This window comes from Oryzias melastigma, linkage group LG22 (genome assembly GCF_002922805.2).
Source record: "Oryzias melastigma strain HK-1 linkage group LG22, ASM292280v2, whole genome shotgun sequence".
Classification (NCBI taxonomy): domain Eukaryota; kingdom Metazoa; phylum Chordata; class Actinopteri; order Beloniformes; family Adrianichthyidae; genus Oryzias; species Oryzias melastigma.
This window is the reverse complement of record NC_050533.1, coordinates 27,097,723-27,123,288: the sequence shown is the minus strand read 5'-3', so window position 1 is coordinate 27,123,288 and position 25,566 is coordinate 27,097,723. Positions and strand designations below refer to the sequence as shown.

The 25,566-nt window shown below is 38.1% G+C and overlaps 1 protein-coding gene across 1 annotated transcript in view; it reads right to left on the bottom strand.

Annotated features, from left to right (window-relative positions):
* Nucleotides 1-25,566, bottom strand: part of myt1lb (myelin transcription factor 1-like, b) — a gene marked incomplete at its 3' end in the record, with an annotated part of 113,467 nt that overhangs the window by 38,646 nt on the left and 49,255 nt on the right. Inside the window, 3 exon segments of the mRNA XM_036209921.1 lie at nt 9,504-9,537; nt 13,611-13,656; nt 23,772-23,876. Of these exon segments, the coding sequence (XP_036065814.1) occupies nt 9,504-9,537; nt 13,611-13,656 (80 nt within the window).

The window sequence follows — 25,566 nt, the reverse complement described above, 5'->3', positions numbered from 1 at the left end:
AATTAACATATTAATGACCCTAACCTTGCTACAGCTTTCGTCAGAGGGTCCAAATACTTTGATAAGTATGCAAATGAGAGCTGCACCATCTGAAGAGGGAATTAGCTCTGGTAGAGAAAGCAAAAAAGAAGCAAGGAAGAAGCCAGGAAGGGAAGGAGAGAGAATAAAGGAGGGCGGGGGGTTGGGATGGAAGAGGAAGGAAGAAAATATAGGGAATAAGGAAGGGAGGCAGAGAACTCTGAAGGGAAACCCAAATGAAAATTAGAAAGAAAAGTAGAAATGAGTAAAGAAAGAAAGAAAGAAAGAAAGAAAGAAAGAAAGAAAGAAAGAAAGAAAGAAAGAAAGACATGGTCAGAGACCATATAAAAGGGACCTAATGTATCCCTGCTTGACAATCAGCAGTAAGGGAATGGGTTTGGAGGAAGGCCACTGAGATGTGTGGGTGTGACGGGGGAGGTGGTGGGTGGTGGGGGGGACGTTGATAGTTCAAATGGGGAGAACACATTTTGAACACCCAATGGAGTAACAGTTGATGTGATTTTAACATAACTTAAGAGAGACAATCTTAAAGACGAGGAGCTAGTGCTGCAGACATGTATGGATGCTTATCTTTGCTCACGTTATGTCATTTCTGTGACTGATTTGTTTTGACCCTTTCCCCCCAAAATATGTTCTTCTGCAAATTCAGTTTCAGTTCTATTTTTTAGGTTGCACTGTAAGAAAAGCCACTTGTGAAATGATGCAATAAAATATAAAAATGTTGGAAATGACCTTTGTTTAAAATCAGAGGAAGTCTTTTTGTAGTAACACAAACATTTCTGGTGTCCTGGAACATTTTTTGTCATTAGAAAATAGATCAGCACGAGGAGAAACCATTTATTTTCAGTGGGGTAAGGCAAATCTTTCCTAGTGCTTTTACCCTGTGGTCTGTAGCACAAAGCTGTCCTGATTCAGCTCATCTGCAATGCTTATACACCCCAATAAACATGATTAGCATAGTCGAGTGTTAATATGCAAATGACACTGGAGATGTGGAGGGAATGTGAAAGCAGAGAGGTTTTAGTTCAACACAAACTCCAAGACCAACGTTGTGACAGAAAACTCTGAACATTCAATTCATTGGTTTCATTGGTATATATAAATATATATATATACGCATATATATATATATATATATATATATATATATATATTCTTTTTTTCTTTCATGAATGGCCACCTAACAAACAACATTCTAGTTCTAAGCACTTTTGTGGAAACAAGTCACCTCTTCTGTGTTCTCTGTTGGTTTTAAAGCTGTAATTATTAGGACACTTTGAAAGTTCCAATATGAAGTACAGTAGATCTTCACTGAAACATTTGTAACTTAAATGACTCACAAATTATATATATTGTTTACAACTGTAGTAAAAGAAAACACTAATAGGAGTCAAGTAATATGCTTGAATGTCTAACTGACACATTGATGAAATCAAATGTAGTATATTTATATGAATCTTTTGAAAATCTCCAAGTTTGTGCTTTGAAAAAAAAAAAAAACCTCGAGTGCTAGTGAGCTGTTTGTGGCCCTCAGAATTAACACTCTTCAGGCTTGCATACACTTACTAATGTTCAGCTTCATCTGCAGACTAAATGCTTCAAAGAACACCCTCATCTTGGCCATAAGTAACGTTAGAGTTAGTGCCATACGCTTCCAGTCAAAAATATGGAGACACGGGAGAGACTGTCTTTTTAACTGTCCCTTTAACTCATTTTTATGGTACATCACATAATTAATATTTTTATTAGCTTTATCATTTTTTGTGTACTGTTCTTACCTTGTGTATTTGTGACATTTTGATTTTTAATGTAGTTTTATTGATTATTGTTATTTTTTGTATATTGTTCTTAACTTGTGTATTTTTTGAAACTGTACTGTTTTAATGTAGTTTTATTGATTGGACTGTGTCTGGAATAAATCTTTCTGACTGTCTGTTTGTCTGTCCAGGGACACAGTGGTATATCAAACTTTAATTCCATGATGTATTTAAATGAGGCTGTCAACGTGAACGCTTTAACACATGCGATTCATAAAATAAATGAATGCGTGAATATTTATTAACACCAATTAAATACACTGAGCGAAGCTGCCGTCTTCTGCTGGTTCAGGCTTCCATGATGTGTGTTCATTTCTGATAATGCATCTTTCCTCAGGTACTGTCCCGCCTATCACATGGCCACTTACAAAATAAACAAGTATTCAATCGCTATTTTATAGGTTTAGAATGCTTTTGCTTTTTCACAAAAGGTGGGCTGTGTGATAAGTAATGCAGCCTGTTATCATGGCAACACGACAATGTGTCACTGAACAGCAGTGACCTCGACTGCATCACTAAAGGAAAGTGACGTATTCGCTGATCGTCACGATAGATTCATCCGTTTAGAGAGAAAGTTCACCTCTTACTGCTTCTTTTTGTCCAGATCATGAAGGAAAGGTTTGTTTTGAAGAAGTCTGCATATAGAGAACATTGTGACCAGATCTTTCTTTTGAAACGTGCAGCCACACCCAGCAGCCAATCAGAATCGAGTATTCACCCAGTGCAGAAACACAAAATCTGTTTCTTATGCTGTATGTCAGCATCTTTGTTTTCTTGGAGTAATACTGCAAATATGAACGTCTTTAGAGTCGTGCTTATCTTACTCTTGATGTGTTTTGTGCTCACAAGTTACACGTCTCAGTTAACACTTTATAAATTCAAACATTTTAGACAATAAAAATGAAGGAAAACATTTTCTCTCTGGCCTGTTTTTATACAAAAGCTGCATACCGTCGTATAGAATTTACCTGTTGTAAGACATTAATTGTATTAATGACCCAACAGTAAGACAATCTGACTCATTTTTTTGATCGATTGACAGCACTAGTTTAAACTCACTAATTTTAGCTTTGTTCTTGTGAGGAGGTGACTTCTATGAAAGAGACTAACAAGGCCCTTTAAGGATGCATTATAGAGAAAATCCTGTGTGTAAAGCACGTCACAGCTGCAGAAGAATGTGTGCATGATGCTGATGCACAGAACAAAGAAATGCACCCAAATCAACCGAGACAGATGCACAGGATCATTTAACCCGCGCTATTCTATGCAAAGTCAGAGTTGTTAGCTCCAAAGACTACCAGCTCTCCAAGGAGAGAGAAGCCATCGAGCAGCGTTATTGACATTATAGACGCCTCAGCCTGGAGATAGGCTTCTCATCGATCCCTTGATTAATTACTTTCTGCAGGCAGCACCACAGTGAAGGAGAGAAAGTTGGACAGATGGAAGGAAGAGAAGAAAAATGAGAGAAAAAGAAATATAGGAAATGGGGTGGGGGGTGGGAAGAAGGATTGGTAGCTCTGGACAGTGGAGCAAGAATCCACCTCTTCTATCTATAAATATCAGCTAAAGGCTATGCAGTAATCTTCGGGGTGGATTATTATTTATTGATATGAAGGAAGACTGGAATGCTTATCTGAGATCCATCCACCACCCCTTAAGACACAGCCAAGGACAAGAGGAATTCACACATTACTGGCTGACAAAATCTTTTTGCAAAAACAAGTAGAGGACACCAAACAAATTAAAACTGATTATCAGAATGTTCTACATATAATCATGGATATTAAAATATAAATTCCTGAAAACAAAAAAAACAGAGTAAAAAAGGAAAGGTCTGACTGGGTAGCAATAATAGTCTCCAGTTCCATCCTCCTCCACCTCCTAGAAGACTAATGTCGTCATGTGCAACGTAAGCCAGCACAGCATCAGCCGCGGTTCAGCCTCTTGCTCCAGACCAGGTGGTGCACCTGTATGCAGAGAAAACCAGCTGCTTTTCCAATGTCAGCCATTCCACTCTCCAGAAAAGAAGCTGTGTCGTTCATCCAAAAGCTGCTTGCAAACTTTGATAATTCTTCACCTCAAACTTAAATCAACTGAAAGGCTTGGTGTAAATTAAATTCTCCATTAGTATTTTGTATCATGCTTTCAATAACAAGAACAGAGTAAGGCTCAACTGACTAAGTGAAGCTGTGATTTTGTACCTCGAAGAGGGTAGAAACAAAGGCAGAATGCAAATCCCTAAATCAGTCAAGTGACATTTGGAATTATAATCTGAAAGTTTTACACATTCTAAGCCTAATCTGTGAAAAATCCAATGTTTTCAGGTCATCAAACATCAACATGAACTGAACTCAGCGAAGGACACTGTCCTGCTTAGATTGACATCCAGGTACAGCAGGGGTGAAAGGGTCAACATTTCATCCTCTGTTCCATGAACCCCACAGGTCAGGGGGGATGGCCATGAGCACGTACTGTAAGGAGTTGAAAAGATAAAATAATGAATTTTGTTTAGATCAATTTAGATGAAAATGTGCAATTTCCTAAACATCCTTAGGTGATGAATTCTGACATCCAGACAACAGAACTTTTGAAAGAAAGCATTATTTTGATTACAATTCAGGATGAAGATTAAATCAGTGGATTTATACAAATGATAGTTGTAACCTGAGAAAACTCCAAAGGTTTATGGAACAGGGAGAACATCAGCACACACTCAGCTCTTAGAGCTGGACATTGTTATGGTGTTAAAAAGATAAATAGAACATGCTTTTACAGTGCAGTAAATAAAAAAAAATACATTGAGATTGAATTGACTTTTTAGAAATAAAGGAACACAACAATTGAAATGATGACACCCTTGTGTTTTACAAAGATGTGTATTTGTTTCTAAGGAGTTAAAGTTTCTGGATGACTTCCGTCCAGGTCCGGCCCTGGGCTGCACTCTTTCACTGTTTTGAATCAGACAGCAGATTGATTAATCCTGTTTTTCTTTAGAGAGAACCCATAAACCATGTATGAACCACGCGTGATTATTGTGCTGTTTAAATCCAATTCATTAGCTATTTGTGCATCAATTATGTAACTTCAATGTTACATTTGTGCTGTATACGTGATATAAAAGTTACACATCGGGGTACATGTGTGAAAAGTCAATTAGACCTACATAGACATTAGGGGCGTGCCAAAATATCGATATTGCAATATATTGCGATATTTAGTCCTGTGACTGATTCCTGATGAGTTCTCACCAAGTATTGATCTTTTACTTTCATTTGAAGAAGCTGTAAAATGTTATATTCATCATCCTTTGGTGAGACGTTCCTTTGGAGGTAGATAGGGGGCGCACGTTTCAAGACTGGCTGTCATGAGCACCTTCGTGTCTGGCTGCTACTTGATTTATTTAATTTATGTTCTGTTGTTTACATGAATTTTGCACTAAGTAGTGGCACTGCTGTTCATGTTTACTATTGTTAATGCTGAATTTTACACATAATTCAAATTCATTTGGTATCAATGCTTGTCAAATACATACTATTACTGATTTCAGCAATGCTGCACTAAAGTGTCTTTTATTTGTTGAACAAAGTAAGACACAAGTTGATTGTTATGATTTGTTCAGGCTACAAAAGAAATGGGGATATATTTTCCTAAAAAAGTATGTGTTACATGTGTCATCATCAATATTGTGAGCCATGTATTTCGTATTGCATCGTATTGTGAGATACCCCTGATTCCCAGCCCTAACAGACATACTGTATATGGAGCACTAGTGGAAAGCCACAAAAATGCGTATGCATCTTGCAAAAATAATGTACTGTTGCATAAGATTTAACATAATAATTGCAAATAAACTATGTAAAATACACATGAACTGCGTAATTCTCAACTGACCAAAAGTTTTGACCAGCTCAAAACAGAATTCACGTAAAGACCAATCAGCCAAAATCCTTGATAACATCCACGTAGATCGACAAATGCAAGAAACACTAATGAATCATGTGTATCACATATGGTTAACGGCAAACTGTGTATACTTGTATAGCACGTTTCTATCTTCCTCGAGGCCCAAAGTGCTTGTCACTGTCCCATTCACACACACCAACTGATGGCAGCTCTGCTGGCAAGCACTGGTCCAACCTATAACCACCAGAGGCAAGGTGGGTTCAATGTCTTGCCCAAGGACACCTTGACACATGGGCAGGTAAAGCGGGAATCACACTTGTAATCCTCTGATCAGAGGTCAACCGCCCTATTGCTGCAACACGGCAGCCCCCCCGCATGTATCACAAAAGGCTGAGATTACATATGTGGGCAATGCACAAATTGCAGGTAGCAGCAGTGGGACACAGCCTTTAGAAACACATCATTGCTGTTAGGCTTCATAACCTGGTCGGGTGCATGCACAGGGAAACCTGCAAACTCACACAGAAAGCAGGTCTAAACCAGGGCCTTCTTGCTTTGAGGCATGATGCTAACCACAACTTCTCAGCTCAGCCCTAATTAGAAAATGATTTGGTCATTATGTACACCATAGACCCTTAAACAGCAATAGGCCTCACTGCCCGCCTTAACAGAGAGCCCCTCCCTGAGCGCTTTCTCTATGTCGTAAAGCAGGGGTCCCGGACCCCGGGATCCTTTTATCCGGACCGCCAAACATTTTTAATAAAAAATACGATTTTTCATTCATCTTTACACGGCGATTTTTGAACAGGCGCGCGCGAGGACAGCTACATTCAGACTGGGGTCCTTCAACCGGCAAAAGCTCAAAGTGGTGTTCTAATGTTTACGTAGTTGGGACGTATACTTGTGCGTGAACAATGGCTCTATCAACAATTAGAAAAGTGGACTGAAAATGGTGTCTTTCGAGATGATGGACCGAACCTTCCGCTTTTATTTACCAGCAGTGAGTTTAACGAGGCCGGTTTGTATTATAAGAATCTGCTGCCTTTGTTAAGAGCGCTGATATCAAGCGGCGCTACGAGACGAAACACAAAACTTCTGACACAAATTACCCGACAGAATGAGTGACGTGGTCACGGAAAATATACGAACTGAAAGTACAGTGCGAGCGTACAACACACAGACGGTAACAGCACAACAACGAGCTCACGAGTGGATGTTGGGCAAGCACAAAAAGTCACTCCAAAATGATTTAAGGGTGTATGGAGGCAAAGACAGAAACAATATTAGAAATTAAAAGAGGGACAGCAGCTTCAAGTAAAGGTTCGACAGATTCCCTTGTCATCAACAAGAACCGAGCTGCTTTCCAGAGATGTGCAGGGTTATGGGCACTGATGTGATGGATATTATATGAACCCCAAATAAAACAAATATTATATATGAAAAAAATATTGATGTTTGGCAAAATAAATAAATAAAATAAATGTCAAAATGTTTTCCATTCTAAAATGAATTTCATTTCAGCTTCAAATGTTCAATTTTTTTAAGGTTTCAAAACTACAAATTTCAATTCATTTTTTTTAGATTCAACTCTATTTATTATTATTTTTTTTTTTGTTCGTTTTCGAATACGAAAATTTCTGTTTCAAAACTTTTTGCCCTTTTGTGGTGGGTCTAACACGAAGGACCAAACCAAATGGGTGAGTGTGGTAACTTCAGTCCTGGTGCATTCACTGACTCTGCTAGAACAGAGTTTTGGACACGGTTTGTACGGGATAAAACTCTGATCTTTACATCCGTCTTGGGACAACTTCAGAATATGATAGAACAGACGATACAGACATTTTCTGATCGTAATTATCACGGCTCTAGGAGTCAGTGAAGACACTGGGACTAAAGTTATTCCTCTCATTGAGTTTTGATTGGCCCTTTGTGTTAGCCACAACAAGGCCAAAAATTTTGAAACTGAATTTTTTATATTCAAAAAAGAAAAAAAAAAACAGTTTAAACTGGAAAAAATAAGTCTGGCAATTGAAATTCTAAGTTTGAAACCTAAAAAAAGAGAACATTTTCAGTTGAAAATAATTACGTTTATTTTAGAACAGTAAAAAAAAAAATTCGGACATTTTAAATTCTTTTTGGCCAAACACCAATATTTTTTCAATTTGTCTTATTTGGGTTTCAAATAATATTGGCCCCAATTTAGCTCCATATAGTTCCAGCTCAACACCATCATTCAAAGTGCCATCTACGTCTCTTTATGTCTGTTTTATAGTTTACATTTATGTTTATAATGGTTTTCACACTTATGAAAGCTCTTACTTTAATGTTCAATATGTACCATTATTTGCAACGTACTTTTAAGGGTTGTAAAACAGAAAGTTAACATTTGAGGGATTAATTATGAATGCTTTTTGAGGTACATTCATGTTACCTGTTGCACTTTAAGTGACAGACAGCAGAATGTTAAAGTTTGTGAAAGAGCACACATGTTGCACTATAAGGAAGCAAGTTTATGTACAATCTTCTTTTTTTCTCTATAATGCATGTACATGTATGTATTTTTGTACAAAAAGGAATGAGAGAAATACTTGTTGAGACAATAAGCTAAAAGAGTTATTTGCAAATTTAACTACACATTGTAATTAAATAAAAGGACAGAAAATTGAAATATTGACTGAATGTTTTTGCACGTTCGGACCCCGGTCTACCAAGCTGACAGAGTTACTGGACCTCTCGCCAAATTAGTTGGAGACCCCTGTCGTAAAGGTTTCCTCTCCTGGCTTCTCACAGGGATTTTGGAGATACATGTTATGGACTCTTGCAGCTTTACTTTCAGGCATTTATGTCTTGTTATGTTCAGAGATTGTAGATCTATGACATGAGTGTAGGTTTTTTCTTAGAGTAGGGAAAGGAAAGGATGAGCAAGCAGCAAACTTCATCAAGCTCTTTTAACCTCTTCATATTAAAACATCTTTTTTGAAACAACTTATTTTTAGCAAAATGACTTGCTTGTATAATATTGGGTATAGAGTCTGTGGAATTTATTTATAATTATTGTAATAATGTAATGACAGAAACACATGCTGAAAATATAGATAATACAACAAATCTTAAACATGCTATTTTAAAATTTAAAACTGTACATATTTTACTAGCATGTGATTATTGAAAGCTTCCTAATTTGTCTGTTTTAAAATAAGTAAAACCATCTCATAAGAAAAAGTTTCTATTTTTACTAAAATCAAAAACTTAAAGACATTTTTTAAAAAGTTGTTTTCTACTTTCCACCCACTCCTCTCAACGAGAACTTTAGAGCTGTGGGCGTAGAGAGCGAGAAAAGTGGTGCTACATGGATAATGAATTCATAATTTATCATCGTGCTAAAACACACAGCACATCAGACAAAATCAGAATTATTTTAGTCAGTCATTTGCAAAATTAAAAAAAAAAACTGAATATTTCATGTTCAAAATGTTACATGTAATTACAAACAAAATGAATTTTGTTCAATTCACTTAGTTCTGGTGCTAATTTTTTTTTTAAACACTGCATACGGCAAATGTAAGAGACGAAATGAATGTCTAAATGACAAAAAAACAATTGGGAAAAAAGTTGAAGAAGTTATTGACGTTTTTGCCCTGTAGATACAAGTGCATGTAGAATCTGTGTGTGTGGGGGGGTGTGTGTGTGTGTGCATGTGGGGGGGGGGGGCAGAAAGCCATGCCGTTTTTCAGTCTCACTGACCTGAAAAGCTCTTTCAATGCTGGATCCACAGGCACTGAGGGAGAAGCAGACAAACAGACCAGCATTACAGCTTGAACACACTGAATACTCCTTTTTACAGAATACTGCTCCTAAACATGCACTCACACCCACACATAAAGAACATGAATGAATGCCTACCTAATGTGACTACTGATCTGTGTAGTTTACTATAAATGAAATGAGGAAACAACAATTAAGGAATAGTTAGCTAAAAGGAAGTATGAAAAAATCTTAAAATGAAAAGTCTGAAAATTCATCAACATTTTTTGAAAGATTGTTTCACTCTTTCAACCGTCTCTCTATCAAAGTACACACACTGTAAAACTTTACACAGTAAAGTTCCAGTATTTTACAGGCAGCAGTCTAGCTAGTAAAATACTGTAGTTTACTGTACAATATAAACAATAAAATACCGTAATTTCATTCACTCAGTTGTAGGGTTGGGAACCGACTGGGTTTTATTCGGTTCCGGTGCCAAAGCAGTTCTTTGGTTTTGCTTCGTGCCAATTTCACTACTTAAGTAATAAAAAATAATGTCTACATCTTCCCAAATCAACCCATTCTCATTCCTAAATTGTCCAAATTGACGGTTAAGACCTCTGCATCAAAAATTGATGTTTTTTTGTCGTAGTTTTTTGCTGGCTGTTCTCATTAAATCAAAGCTCCCCAAACTCTGGTTTGCAAACTGATGGCCTGCCACTCTTTCACGAGTGAATGCTCACCACCTGTCAAAAATGTGACCCTAAGCTGGACACTGCTGCTGAGGGGCCGTGGAGTCTGAGGGGTTATCAGGGTTTTAATCTCTCAGAGGGTGTCTGGATGACAGTCGCTTCCGCAGTGTTTCTGTGTCTCTGTGACTGAGTTTGAAGGTTGTCTCGCATTAATCCCAGAGTGGGGAGAAATAAGAGACCTTTTTAATTATTGTCTCAACGAAAGTATGTAAAATATCACAGTTCAGGAGACCCGAGCAGACTGCTCCCGTTCCCTGCAGGGACTGTCAATCTCCCGGCGTGTTGAGCGAGCTCTGTTGAAGTCCGGGAACCTGGCTGCAGCCAGAGAACCGCTTCACTGCAACAGGACCAAACGCTCGTATTGGATTAATATTTTAGCCGCCGGGTCACTTTAAACGTCATATGCCCAAAGCTGAGTTCCTGATTGGCTGAGGCGACACAGCAACCTGTCAAACTTCTGTGATCTGCTGTGAAATGCAGCCAGACATTTGAGTGCTGCGGATGCTTGCTCTCGTCAGCAGTCTTATATGAGCCCACCCACTATCACAGGAGAGGCTGAAGGATTGTCTAGAACTCCAAAGTACTGAACAGAGTAGAAGTGACTGATATGTCCAAAGACAAATAGACCTTCAATGAAATATATCAAGGAACCGTTTGCAGCAGCTTCTTCCAGTTTCGGTAGAACCACGTAAATCATAACGGTTCCTACTTGGAACTGAATGTGTGTACCTGAACGTAATCAATTGCAATTTCCAGCATGGCACCATACAGCAGAATACTGTACGACTTTCTCCAAGTTTGCACTGTGTTTTACAAAAAGACACTTTGTAGAAGAAAAACAGTAGAATACCTATGGAAGTTTTTTTGAGCCATAACTTAAAGGATTATGCATTTCTCAATTGACAATTAAATTTGCAAATTCAATTAAATTCAATTCATACAAATTGAAAATGCATTTTAAAATGTACAATTCAATATGAAAAATTACATTTCATTATGACAATTCTAAAAAAAGCATTGAGCAACAACAAAATCAATTGCATTGTAAATTGTCATGGGTTTTTGATGTCATAATTCAAATTATGCATTTTTCAATTCAATATGCAATTTGACCTTTCATTTTGAAAATGCATTTTGCAATTTACAATTTAACATTTTAAAATTACATTTCAATAAATGGTTCTCTTTAATTCATTTAAAAGTAACTTAAAATCTATTGCATAGTAAATGATGAGCGTCTGACACTTTGCATTTCAATTTGATCTTTGCAAATGCGAATGAGAATGCATTAGACCAGGGTGGCACTCTTTTGCATGTTGACTTGAGTTTTGTTGTTATTCAATATATATAAATATTAATTGTCTTATTGAATTGTAAATTTCAAAATACATTTCATATTACAAGCCAGAATGGAATATTGAATTGTCAATTGAGAATTGCACAATACTTTGAATTACTGCTCAGAAACCTTCTATAGAAAACTGTTATCATATTGTAATACGTATTAATATGGTTAATGTTTCACTGTAATTTTACAACAAGGGTTGCATAATACAAGCATAGACCTGTTTATTCATATGTACCTTTGTACATACAAAAACTTACTATACTGTGAATCAAAGAAAATGTTTATAGTTGTTATTTTATATTCTCATTCATTTCTTAATTAAATAAAATGCAGTGCAAGATCAAAGAATTTAAAATATTTAGGAAGCAATAAGAAGTCTCTTGTCTTATTTAGTCCTAAATATAAATGATCAAGCTTATTAAAGACATTTTGATTTTTACCTAAAATGTTTTTTTAAGTTAATGTCTCTAAAATAAATTTTGATTCTATAGAAATGAGTTTTAATCTCAGAATCAAAAAGATTTTTAAACATACCTACAATAGAAAAAAGCTCAAATAGACTAAGATTAAAAAATTTATTGTTGCGTTTTAAAGCCTTTCCGGCATGGTTCTTTTTTCACTTTAGCTCAGTTAATGTAAAGTTGATTTAGTTTAGATGTCATAAATTCTTTCTCTATCAACTCAAAGTATTCTCACATTGAAGCAGCCTCGTCCAGGTCAAAATCTAGAGCACAGCTCAGAGCTTCCCATTTTCTCTGAAACTATGAACATTCTCGAGGAAAGGTCACAGCAGGTCAAATGTCATTGTCTGACACTTTGATGCTGTTTCTCTGATACCAATACTGCACCAAGAATGCACTTATGTTTTATGCCTTTACCTTTGTTGTATAACCTTATATCTGTTATGCATACTGTATTTTAAGTATATTTTTTCACTGTTGATTTTTACTTTTTTCACATAAAAGAGTAGTTTCCTGAATGCAGAATCAAGATATACATGCTGGCAAACTTGTTATTAATATTGAAAAAATGTGACAAAATCTCAAAAGTTCTGCTTCATTTGCAGAATTAATGAAAACATGAGCTTCACCAAAAATCTTTAAATCACTTTTTGAAAATTTGTTTTCAGGTAATCTGAGGAACATCAGAGAAATCAGTTCCTTTGAGAATATGAATGTGGATTAGGGAGAGACACTAGTTGCTTTAAAACGCTATGACATTACATTGGAAAATGTGGAAACCAGTAAATACAGCAAAAGGAAAGTGTGCAGAGTTACACACACCAACACGTCTATGGCTTCCTCTTCAGACCTATGCCCATCTGTGTCATCAGAGGCTTTCTGTTCCAGACAAAATACTTGATCATAGATAACTCCCTTATTTGTTGTTCATTCATTCATCTTCTTGTTCGCTTTGTCCCTTTCTGGGTCATGGGCGTGCTGGAGCCTAACCCGGCTACTGATGGGCGAAGGCGGGGTTCACCTGGACAGGTCGCCAGTCTGTCGCAGCCCTTATTGTTGTGAAATGTTATATTCCTGGTTTTGTGGTTCATAAACATTTTATCCAAAGGGACTCTGATGATTTCTTGAGCTTTAAAGGACAGAAATAGCATTTAAATACGAGGATTGCGTCAAGAAGTTGCCTTTTTAATTAGGTGAACATCTTTAAAACAGAACATAATGCATAAAAGTGAAAGCTGTTGATTTATGAAATGAAGGGAGGCAACGTCTGTTTAACGAGGACACATCATTTGTTTTGAGATAGTCTGTGTCATTTGTCAGATTATGTACAGATGCTACATTTTGAGCAAAGATCCCATAACTCCCATTTCTGTCCTGCTAGATACATAAAAAGAGGGAAGCAGGAGGGAGAGCAGTGAGAGAAGGCAACTCAAGTGTGACAGCGCAGGATTTGTGCAACAGTGTGTGCGTGCCACGTATGTGCATGTTTGCATTGGGGGAGTGAAGGTCACCCTGAATAGTGGCGTGCTCGTGTGTGTGCAGGTACCTTTGGAGCGTGTGCGATGGCGCTTATCGTCTGCATCCACCTCCATCTGAAACGACAGCCCAAACAAGCTGTTTAAGACACCAAGCTACAATGCAAAGTTATCTTTCATTTGAAAACATGTTTCTTCAAGATTGGGCTATTTTTTCCTTTTAAAGTGTTTATCTTGCAAATTAATTTGATAGAATGTCTTTTTTATAAGGCTGATATGTAGTATTTGCGCGTTACCTGTAATTTACTTAAATGCACATACAAACACACTGCAAGTATTGTTAGGGGGTCACCTCAGAAGGCTTCCACATTACTCCAACTGCAGAAAGTTTTGTTGTGGAGAGTTTAGAAGAAAGCTGTCTATCAGCAAAATGTAAAACTAGAACATTTTATTCTGATTAGTATAGAGAATAGAAAATCTAAATTTGTCAAACTGAAAAATTCAGTCTACAGGGATTTGAATTCACTTGGTGTCTGTTTTGAGCTAAAGAAAAAAAAACACAAGTGATGTGGCAATAATCAATGGTAAAAATGGTACCTGATAGGAATAACTGATTCACACATATTGTTAGAGCGAAAAACATGCATAAATTTCAACTCTTTTGTTTAGTAAATCAAAAAGAAGAACAAAAAACTACATATAAACCCCTTTAAAACAGATAATTTATTTGAATTTATTAGATAAAAAACTGATGGACAAAAGATGAGAAACTTTTAAGGCAGACAAAAACTACCTTTTGGACTTAAGAGGAGTTGTGTTTAATTAACAGAAAAATATCGGTTGACCTGGTATTATCATTTATAAAGTGCGGTTTCAGGACAAAGCCTATTGCAGCTGTGCAGTGAAATAGGCAGTGATATTTGTTCATTCATCCATCCATCCATTTTCCTGACCGCTTTGTCCCTTCCGGGGTCGCGGGGGTACTGGAGCCTATCCCAGCTGCTGATGGGTGAAGGCGGGGTTCACCCTGGACAGGTCTCCAGTCTGTCGCAGGGCCTCAATCACACACACATCCACTCTCACATTCACACCTAGGGACAATTTAGAGTCACCAATTAACCTATGATTGTTCATTCATTTTTTTGGAAATATATTGTTTAAGTGTAATGACACAGTCCAGCCTTGTCTAAACCCGTGTGCTTCCATGTCAGAGAATGCTGATCTTATCAGGCCTGACTACTGGCACAACTCTGGCTTCCACTCTCACGTATGTCACGGCTCCATGTCTGTAAAAGGCTGCCTATGGGTCTCTACAACCCATCGAAAATTGTGGAAGAAGATGAACACCTCTGAGTGTTCCAGTATTTTCAGAGACCTCTAAATATTAATGCTCAGTAGGTTTGGACCGTGACAGGGGCCATGTTTAGATGTCTTGTTTTATTAAACATGATTTAGTAAGATCATGCTCACTTTACTGTAGAGTCCCTCAGCCTTAATTGTGTGTTTCTTTATGAATGCCCATAAATGTTTCAAAGGGAGAAAATATAATGATGTAAAGCAAGGATATGTTGTAAATCTTATAGGAGCAGTATAAGGAGGGAGTACTGTATTTGATGGTGCTGTGGATACTCTACCACCATTGACACTAAACACTTAACAACACATTAAATCCATGGCAACTCTGGTCTCTATGTCACTGAGGATGGTTCCTTCAACATTCACCTTGAAGAGCAGAAAAAGTTGTTTAGCGCGTGTTGAATTTTGTTCCACACACTGTCTGAGAACATAGAATTCCATCAAATTTAGTGATACACCTTCATGCAACAGCCCAGACAGAGCAACACTTGCGTTAAACAATTATCAATAATTTGAACTTTATTATGACCAAAGAGAACTTAAAATAACAGGATGAACTCCAATGGTGAGAGAGATGTCGCTGGGAGAGATCCCCACAAAGATGCAGAAGGAAAGCTAGAGCAAGACAGTAGCTATGCCAGCGGGGTTTCAGGACTGGGGTTGGGCACCAATTGGGTTTTATTTGGCTCCGGTGTCAAAGCAGTTCTTAGGCTTTGGTTCCTAATCAGTGCCAATTTCAGTACTTTAGCTATAATAAATAATGCCTACATCTTCCCAAATCAACACATTTTCATTCCCAAGTCACATACTGACGCATGGTTAAGACCTCCACGTCAAAAATTGACGTTTCTTTGTTGTCGTTTTTTTGATGTGCTGACTGTTCCCTCCGAAACCTCCGAGCCGCAAACAGGTGGTCCTCCTCTCTTTAGCGCAAACCGGTGGTCCGCCACTCCTTCACCGTGCAGCAAATCCGCTGCTCGCTGCCTGTCAAACCTGTGATCCTGAGCTTGTCTGAGGGGTTACCGGGGTTTAAATCTCACTCGGGGTGTGTCTGGATGACAGCCGCTTCTGCTGTTTGTGTCTCTGTGACTGAGTTAATGTTACGCATTAACCTGAGAGGAGGGAAATTAGTGGACCTTTTTTTTAATTAAATTATTATTACTGTCTCGACATAAATTGGTAACATTTCTCACTTCAGGAGATTCGAGCAAGCTGACCACGATCCGCGCTCCCTGCAGCGGCTGTCTCAGTGGAGGGAGCGAGCTCCGCTGAAGTTCGGGAGGATGGCGGCAGCCAGAGAACCACTGCAACAGGACAAAAAAGCTCGTGTTGGATCAGTAATTTACCCGTGATCGGGTCACTGAAATTATCACGTGCTCAAAGCTGAGTTACTGATTGGCTGATGTGACGCAGCGACCTGTCAAACTTCTGTGATCTGATGTGAAATGCAGCCAGACACTTGAGCGCTGCGCGGCGCGCACTCTCATGCTCGCCCCATCAGAGCTTTTATATGATCCCGCCCACAATCACAGGCAAGGCAAAGGGATTGTCTAGATCAGGGGTCACCAACACAGCGCCCGCAGGCGCCAGGTCGCCCTCAAGCACCACATAAGTCGCCCGCAGGTCTCTTCTAAAAATAGCACAACTCACTTGTGAGCTGCTCGAAAATTACATTTTATTGTGATGCAATTTTTTGAAATCACACTTTCCTTCACAAAGAATTAAAAATTAAAACATCTTAAAAATATATGTTCATTATTGCTGAAGCCAAAAACGGCCTATCCCACTATTTGTTTATTTTTTAATCGTTTTCTCGTTTTAACGAGATAATCAATAACAAAGAATGAAGCGTTCTCTTCTCCCTTTCCCACATGGAGACACCAAGACTGTTTTAAGATTCTTTATTTTGTGGTTACCAACAAAAACAATAAAAGAAAACACTCCACAAAAGTTGTTTTTGGTCAATTCTCAGGCGTTTGAGGAGCTGCGTGAACCCGCCCCCTCCCAAGATCTTTTGAGATTAATAAAATTCTGAATATTGATATTTGTTTCCTAGCTTGTTGTCATTGTTGATAATTATGGTGAGAAATCAGTGTCTTTACATAGAGGAGTATCATTATTATTATTAATAATTTATAATTAAAGGCAAACTAAGCAAATGTGTTATTTCAAACTGGTAGCCCTTCATATGACTCAGTACCCATGAAGTAGCCCGCAGTTTCAAAGGTTGGTGACCCCTGGTCTAGAACTCCAAAGTACTGAACAGAGTAGAAGTGACTGACATGTTCAAAGACAAATAGACCTTCAATGAAACTAAGCACTGAAAGGCGGCACGGTTTGCAGCACCTTCTTTCGTGTTTGGTAGAACCGCGTAAATTATAACGGTTCCTACTTGGAACCAAACTCCGGTGCCCAACTCTAGTCAGGACCAATTGGTAATGCCCAGACAAGGCTTCTGTCCGGAAGACCAGCAGCTGGATGACTCAGTTGGTTGGGTGTAGGACTGGCATGCAGGAAACCTGGGTTCCCAGTGGGGTGTAATAACCTTAATCCAGTGTGGATCCTTAGGCAAGACCCTTAACGTTGGATGGGTCCAAGCCTGGGTGTCCCTGTGCCGTGCCACGGATAAAACACAGTTTTGTGTAAAAACCCTGCCAGATCATCTCACCTGTGCACGCTGATTTGAAAGGTGAACAACAACATCTAGATCAGTGCATGCTGTTCTCGTAAATCTGTCAAATCTTCACTCCGGGGGGTCTGCACATCCTCTGCCCACGGCACAAGGTCTGTGGAACATGTCTTGAGCAGCTGCCCTGCGCTGGGAGAGGGGAAGTGCACGTGGTGCTACAACTGTGTCCTTAGTGGCAGACATAATCTATACAATAGTCCAGCGGTGTATCAGCTTCCAGTCAGACACAACATCTCATCGAGGGCTGAACATACGGACCCAACCAGACAGCTAACCATGACACTTGAGATGGAGCTTAGGAATCATTTCAAGCACGTCAAAGAGGCTAGACATGGTCCTGACATTTGATTCAATAAAGCAAGACACGCTGCTGAGGACGGCTCTAGGTTGATATCATGAAATGGGCAGCACCCACAAAGTGAACGTCGTTTTACTTCTGGTTATGAAAAAAGACCACAAAAATAACTAATATTTCATAAATAATTCATAATTTCCTGTGCCAAAGGTAAAATATGATCATATATATGAATATAGTTACTCTGAAAGGCTTTGAAAGAAGAATTCTGTTTGACACCTCACTTTTATAATCTTTAGGCAAAACTCTGATCAGTTCCAATCAAGCCGTCAACAGGAGGTCAGTTTGGCAAGAAAACAAAACAACCAATACAAAAACTGGAGCAAGTTGCACAGATTTTGCTAACTTAAGACGTGTGCTCATCTTTGCAGATGTTGGAGAGCCCTCTATAAATATTCTGATTGGCTTCTCATGACAAAATGTCACGTCCGTAATGAAGGTTGGTCCGAGTATTAAGGATTAGGAGCAGAGCTTATACACTCCCCATGCCTCAATTAGCTCCTGGATCAATGGTGTTATTTTTCCCTCATGATAACAGAGCCGTGATGGTGATGTCAATGACAGATGCAATGTTCTTTCTCTATTTACAAAAAATGACATCTCTACATGTACATCTTAAAGCTGTTAATTGAAAAGTAAACGTACTTTGTAAAGTTTGTAAAAGTTTAACATCAGGGTGATTTGTTGAAACAAAGCTGGACCAAACAGGCTAAATACTTGCAAATGTGTTGGTCAGGAACAGACAGGAAGTGTCACCTATTTTACTTGAAAGATTAAAAAAAACACTTCTGTGAGTGCGTCAAATGCAGCCAAAACAAGACACATTTTGTAGACTGCAGTCTCATGAAATACATCTTAAAAAATTGACAAAAAATGTATTTAAAATGGGATTTGAAAGAGAAAAACAAAATATTTTTAAACATACCAGTTACAAGGAAAGCAGAAGTGAGAGAAAAAGGAGAATTTACAATAAAACATTTTCTAGATTCATTCCCAACTTGATAGTCTTTTTCTCAATTGTTTTGCCTCACAGTCAATGTCTTCACACACTCACCATTTAAAAAATGCATTTGTCTGAATACAAGGATGGGTGTTCAAAACTGCAATCTAATCTAGATAATAAATGGGGCAGCTAATTCTGATTTCCCTCTCAATCTCAGAATCAGTGGTGGTCTACCGGCTTTCTACAACACCTGAAACTCTTATGCAGCCCATACATTGAAATACACAACACTGAATAATTATCTCCGGATAAAGTTTCGAAGGACACCATCGAAAAATCTGCTGTTCCTGAATACCAGTGTCATAAGTGGAACATTAAATTCTATTTTAAAAGATGTTTAACTGTTTATTTGCTTCATTTGAAGGATTCTTTGTTCTCATGTAAACTGTCTTTGGGTTAGAAGAACAGGATCAAACGGTCTTTCTCAAAATCTGTATGCATATATCATAATTTAAAGTCTGTTAATGGTGGACCTTCAGGGATTTTATGGAAGTCCTTGAATAAGTTGCATAAAATTGTTTCTGATTGCCGTTAAAACTTAGATATAAGGGAAATAGCAATACACTAAAACAGTGGTCCCCAACCTTTTTGGGGCTGTGGACCGGTCAGCCAGTGTGGAGTTATTCCGCGGCTCGGCCGGAGGGGGGCGAAAGTAGGCCGCCGCTTTCACCGTCACTTCCTGAAACGGATACCGCCATTTGCAACCCATCTTCAGCGATTGGTCTGAGTCATAGCTGAGTAATGGAATCTACAGGAAGTACTGTCGCCAATCAGGAGTGAGTTTATTGCAACCGTCTGCCTCTTTCCACGCCTCGACCACGAGACCGCGGATGTAAACAGCTTCTACTTTAAAAACACCGCTTCGAGAGAAATATACAAGTCATTGTTGAAGCCTTTGAGGGAGAACCATTCCAACATTTGATTCTGTCAGCGGTCCTTTGGGATTTACTTACATTTATTGAGATACTGCAGGACCCTCAAGCTCCCAGGAATCTGGTAGAGGACCTGAGCTAAGAGGAGAAACCACCCGTGTGGGAAAGAAGTGGAGAGGGAAGCAGATGGAGATGTCTGGAACAGTGATGATGCTGAGGTTGGAGCTACAAGGAAAGTGGCTTTGAGCAGTGGTCCCCAACCTTTTCCAGGCCACGGAGTGGTATAATTAGACAATATTTTTGCAATTTTAAGCCTCCAGTTTCTGAAAGTCTATTTTCATAACAAAATCCCGCTATAAGAAAATTTAGTCTAAAAAAAGTCTAACAATTCTACAAGTTAGAAATGAAGTACTCTAATTTCTTTACTTTTGGGTAATTTTATTTAAAAAGAAAAAAAAAAACTTATAAAACATCCCAAGAGATTTTGCTTTCCACTGAAATATACCTTATCAAAATTATACAAATATGAACATGCTCTATAAAAAAACACAGCAAACAAAGCCTGTAAATAAAAATAAAAGTTGTGCTTTTAAAATGTTCTTTGCCCTGTGTCGTTTTATCAGAGATGGACTCCCGGCAAAGTTTTTTTTAGCCTCAAGTTCATTTCTGTTTGGTGTGTGAGCTCTTGTGTCTTAAAGTGATTTGATTTTTAAAAACCTGATATTTTGTAAATGTCATTTTTTTTGTGTTAATAAAACTTAAAAAACTAAACCAAATAACGTATCATTGCGATTACTCCAAGAATATTTGGTGATCAACACCAAATCTAATTTATGTCATATCACCTGTGGTGTACCTCAAGGGTCAGTCCTTGGCCCCAAACTATTTATTATCTATATAAACGATTTAAGCTCAACATTCCCAAAAAAATAATTCCATTTTATTTGCAGATGACACAACCTTTTATTATACGGGAGACAATATTGAACATATGATAGAGGTGGTGCAGATTGAGTTAGGAAAAATTAAAGCGTGGTTTGATGGAAATAAACTATCAATAAATAGTGATAAATCATATTTTATGATATTTAGTAATAGAAATACAAACAATACAGTTGAATTAAACATAGATAATATTAATATCAGAAGAGTAAAAGAAGTAAAATTTTTGGGAGTTATTATACACGAAAAGCTATCTTGGAAATCACAAATTAACTCTGTTAAATCCAAAATGGCAAAAGCAATTGCAGTACTACACAAAGTAAAATGGTTCTTAGACAGTAATTCTTTATATCTATTATATAAGTCCTTGATTATGCCATACCTGAACTACTGTATAGAAATTTGGGGTACAACTTATAAAACATATATTTATCAAATTTACATATTGCAAAAAAAAGCAATAAGAATTATTACAAAAAGTAATTATAGGGACCCGTCTAATCCATTATTTATTAAATTAAACTATTAAAACTGTATCATCTTATAAACTTTAATATTTTGAAATTTATGTATAAAGTAAATATGAAATGCCTTTCTCCTAATTTAATGAAAAGATACATGAAAAGAAAAAGTAAATGTAATCTAAAAGGACATGAAATATTTGTGAAACCAAAACACAGAATACTGCTAAAAGAACGATGTATATCAGTATATGGAGTTAATAAATGGAATAAATTGAGCGTAGAAATTAAAAACGCTACAACGGTATCAAGTTTTAAAAACTACATTAAAAACATTTTAATCAATGACTATAAAACTATCTAATACAAATAACAATTACTCATCCCAGAGGTATGATGTTCATTTCACACTGGTTGATGTTGTAATTATAAGATTTTGTTTTTTCTTTCCCAATCTTCTCTTATTGTATACTAAATCAGTCGAATGCTTGTGTATCTGTATTTTTCTTTTTTTATTGATTGATTTATTGATTGTTAAAAGGGGCAGACCAAATAAGTTTTTCTTCTTTCTGTCCCCTTTTCATTTTTTTTTCCTTTTCTATCATGCTTGAGTTTACAACTCAAGTTTATATTGTATGTTTTTACTATTGATGAATAAAAATGAAGTGAAAAAAAAAAACCTAATTTAGTGCAACAGCAGCAGTAAAAACCCTCCCAAAAACTTACAGACATTCATAAACAAATGGTCTCAAACAGGCAGACAGCTGGTTCCACCTGCAGCAGGTATATGAGTTCAGGCAGGAACCAAGCACAGCTAAATGTCCACAAAGCTAAATCAGGGTCAGACAGGCAGAGGTCAATCACCAGCATGGGATCATCCATGGGGTCCAGATGACCCCACCCTGACAATGATGTGTGATCCCCTCCCATGACAAAGATGGACAGGATTTCCTGTCTGCCACAGACACTGGTGAAGATAAAAAATCCTGGGAAAAAAAGTCTTGTAGGGTCCAGATGACCCCAATTTTGCCTAGAATAGCACAAGGGTTACAGTAGCAAGGATCCAGGTGAGGGTCAGGGCAGGCGGCAGGCAATCAGACATGAAGCAGAGACAGAACCAGAAGATCAGGTCCAGGTAGAAACGCTCGGTGATGCAGGCAGGGCAGCACAAACAAAACTTCACACTGAGTGAAGCTCTGTGGAGTACTTAAGTGTCCTGTGGGTGATTGGCAGTGAGAGTCAGCTGAGTGGCATCTGGGGGTTGCTGGGAGATGTAGGCCCAATCCCAATTCTTCCCTTCTCCCTTCCCCTTCATTTATCCCTCCAAACGGAGAGTTATGAAAAAATAGTGTCTCATATTTCGGACATCACTTTTGTTTGATAACATCACCAATAATCGCCGGTCCGCTAGCGGCAGTGCAGAGCTTCCAGTGCTCAAAAATCCGTAACAACATCGGTTTTAGAACTCTAAAAAGGTCACGCTACAACAAAAAGTCATTTAAAAAGTAAAAGTGTAAAAGTCATTACTTACATTTAAATGTAAACTTCTGTGGTTCAGAGTGCATCCACGTAAAGAAAAGAGATTCTCAGCTCGACGAGGTTTAGGAATTTGTTTCCCTATGTTTGAAGGGTCGGATTAAAAAAAACATTTTCCAGACACGACTTGAACTTAAACTGTTCCTTCAAATGGAGGCGAAGGGAGAAAGGGAAAAATTCAGATTGGGCCGGAGTGTGTTCAGTACTCTGGCTCCCGCTGGTGACCAGAGGGGGAGACAGAACTCTCACTCCTGACACAAATAATCTGTTGTTTATGTATTAATGCAAAGGTTCAGCTGTCTTACTGCCTTCATTCATCTATTCAGTGGAGCTTTATGTCAGATACTAACACCAAAGAAACCACAAACTAATAGATATTGTATGGAAAATAAAGACACATAATAAAAATGTCTAACATGTATAAATAGTTAATAAAGAATGACATTTTAGCATACCGCTCTGTAAACTAGACATGCAATGACCCGCACTCTGCTGTCTTTAACCTCACTGCCTGCACCGTAATTGTAAAGAAAAAAAACTAAATACACTGATTTTGAGGTTAAAAATAATGAAAAGACATTCACATAAATTAGATTCATAGAACAGATTAGTGAAAACATTTCAATTGTATTATCAGTTGCTCAGGATGGCTAGGACTGTTTACAGGTGAGTCTCTGTCTCACCTGCCTCCTCTGAACACATGTCCATGGTGAGACATGTTTCAATAACGAATCACTGAACATATCCCAATGGTGAGAATTCAGATTTTTTCTACCCTCTCCTTCCTTGTCCATTTTATGACTTTCACTTTTTCATTTTGCTTATTTTTGTGTTTAAAAATAAAAGGGAATCAATCAAAAACAAAGTAGTGATGAGCAAACAAATCCTTTTAAAATAAAATAGAAGTATCTAAATTTTGAATCATAGAGGTGTCCTTGTAGTTTTACTGCCTGATATTTTGTGTTTGTGAGGAGTTTCTGAAAGGTGACGTGGATGAGGTGAGAAGAGAAACTTCTACCTGAGATGTTCCCGGCTTCAGACGGCGCTTTGGTCCAGACCCTTCCTACCACTGCAACATTCGGCTGGAGAGAACGGCTTTTCACATCTCCTTTGTGCTCATTTTCTACACAAAGAGAAGAAGAATATGGAGAACATGTATCATTTCAAATCATTTTCAGAACAATCTCATGCACACAGCCCTGTCAGGATCTGAGGTTCTGCCTCTCCTTTGACTCCAGCCTCATGAATAATCATATAGCATCAGCGATGCGGCACACACCGGAGTGAACGCTGATTTCCGTCATAACGACAGCCGCGTGTCGCGTGCGATAGGCTTGGCAACATGGGGTAATTAGCTGGATCTATCATCTGCTGCAGGAAGTAGGGACAAATATAGCTAATGATCCGTGCCTGCCTCCATGATTTCTCTCCTCAGCTCTCCATCCTTGGCTGAGCTGGAGAAGCAGAGCAAAGAAAGAGTATAGTGCAAGGAGGTGGGGAGGAAGGGAGTCTATGTCAAAAAAATTACCTAAGCGATAAAAAGAAGTAGGATGGAGGTGTGTGTATTAGATCGTGCCTGTGTATCTGGCTCTTTCTTTCCATCTGCTCCCACTAATTGAGCGAATGTATGGCAGAGAACAGATGAGGTGTTGATGGTGTATAGGGAGAATCACAAAGAAGGAGGGGCCCCGTAGGGAGCCCAGCAGACGGCCGTCAGTGCTCACAAACACACACACACACCTTTTCACACACATTCCATCTATCTCTTCCCATCTCAAAGCTGCTAAAATCAAAACAAAAGCTGGTCCCTTTGAACAAACATGAGCGCCGGCTGAGATCAAGTTACGTAAAAGCAGCCGCAGTTCTTCTGTGCATGCAGTTATCAGCATCAGGGGGTTTTCCCGCCTCTCCTCACAATGCACAAAACAACAGGCTTCCCACCTTCCTATGCACTTTAATCTAGGCGAGCGTGGAAGCAGGTAAGAAGGAAACAACGCACAAAAAAGAAAAAACAATACAAACGCACGTATATAAATCACCTGCAGAAGGTGAGATGGGTGTTTTTTTACATAGCTAAATACATACAGTCACTCACTGGCCACTTTGTTAGTCATAACTGTCCAACTGCTCATTGATGGTCAGGGTGGCCTTTTATTATGGGCAGTCTAAGGCACACCTGTGCACTAATCATGATGTCAGATCAGCATCTTGATGTGGCACACCTGTGAGGTGGGATGGATTATCTCAGCAAAGCAGAAGTGCTCACTATCACACATTTAGACAGATTTGTCAACAATGTTTGAGAGAAATGCTAATATTGTGTATCTGGAATGAATTTTAGATCTTTAAGTCCATCTCATGAAAAATGGGAGCAAAAACAAAAGTGTTGCGTTTATATTCTTGTTGAGTGTATGAGAACCTATTTTTTCTAAACTCTCCGTTTGGAGGGATAAATGAAGGAGAAGGGAGAACGGAAGAATCAGATTGGGTGTTAGAATTAAGACAGTTCTGAAGGTAAAAGGGAGTCCAACTAGTACTAGCAATGTGGACCTGCCTGATGCTGTGACCGGTGAGTGTATATATATATAAATCTATCTTTTTATTTTGTTTCTGCGGTGCTGTACTGCTTTCTGTTCTGTATTTTATTACAGTACTTCAAAAGCATTCTCATCCAAAAACAAACAAAAAATGAAATAGAAGTAAATGTGATAACTGACATGTAAGTGTAGATGATAATGCATGAATTTAGATTAAGCAGCTGAATAGGGCATTTTAGTGTTCCCCAGTAGCTCATAGAATTCACACAAACGTGT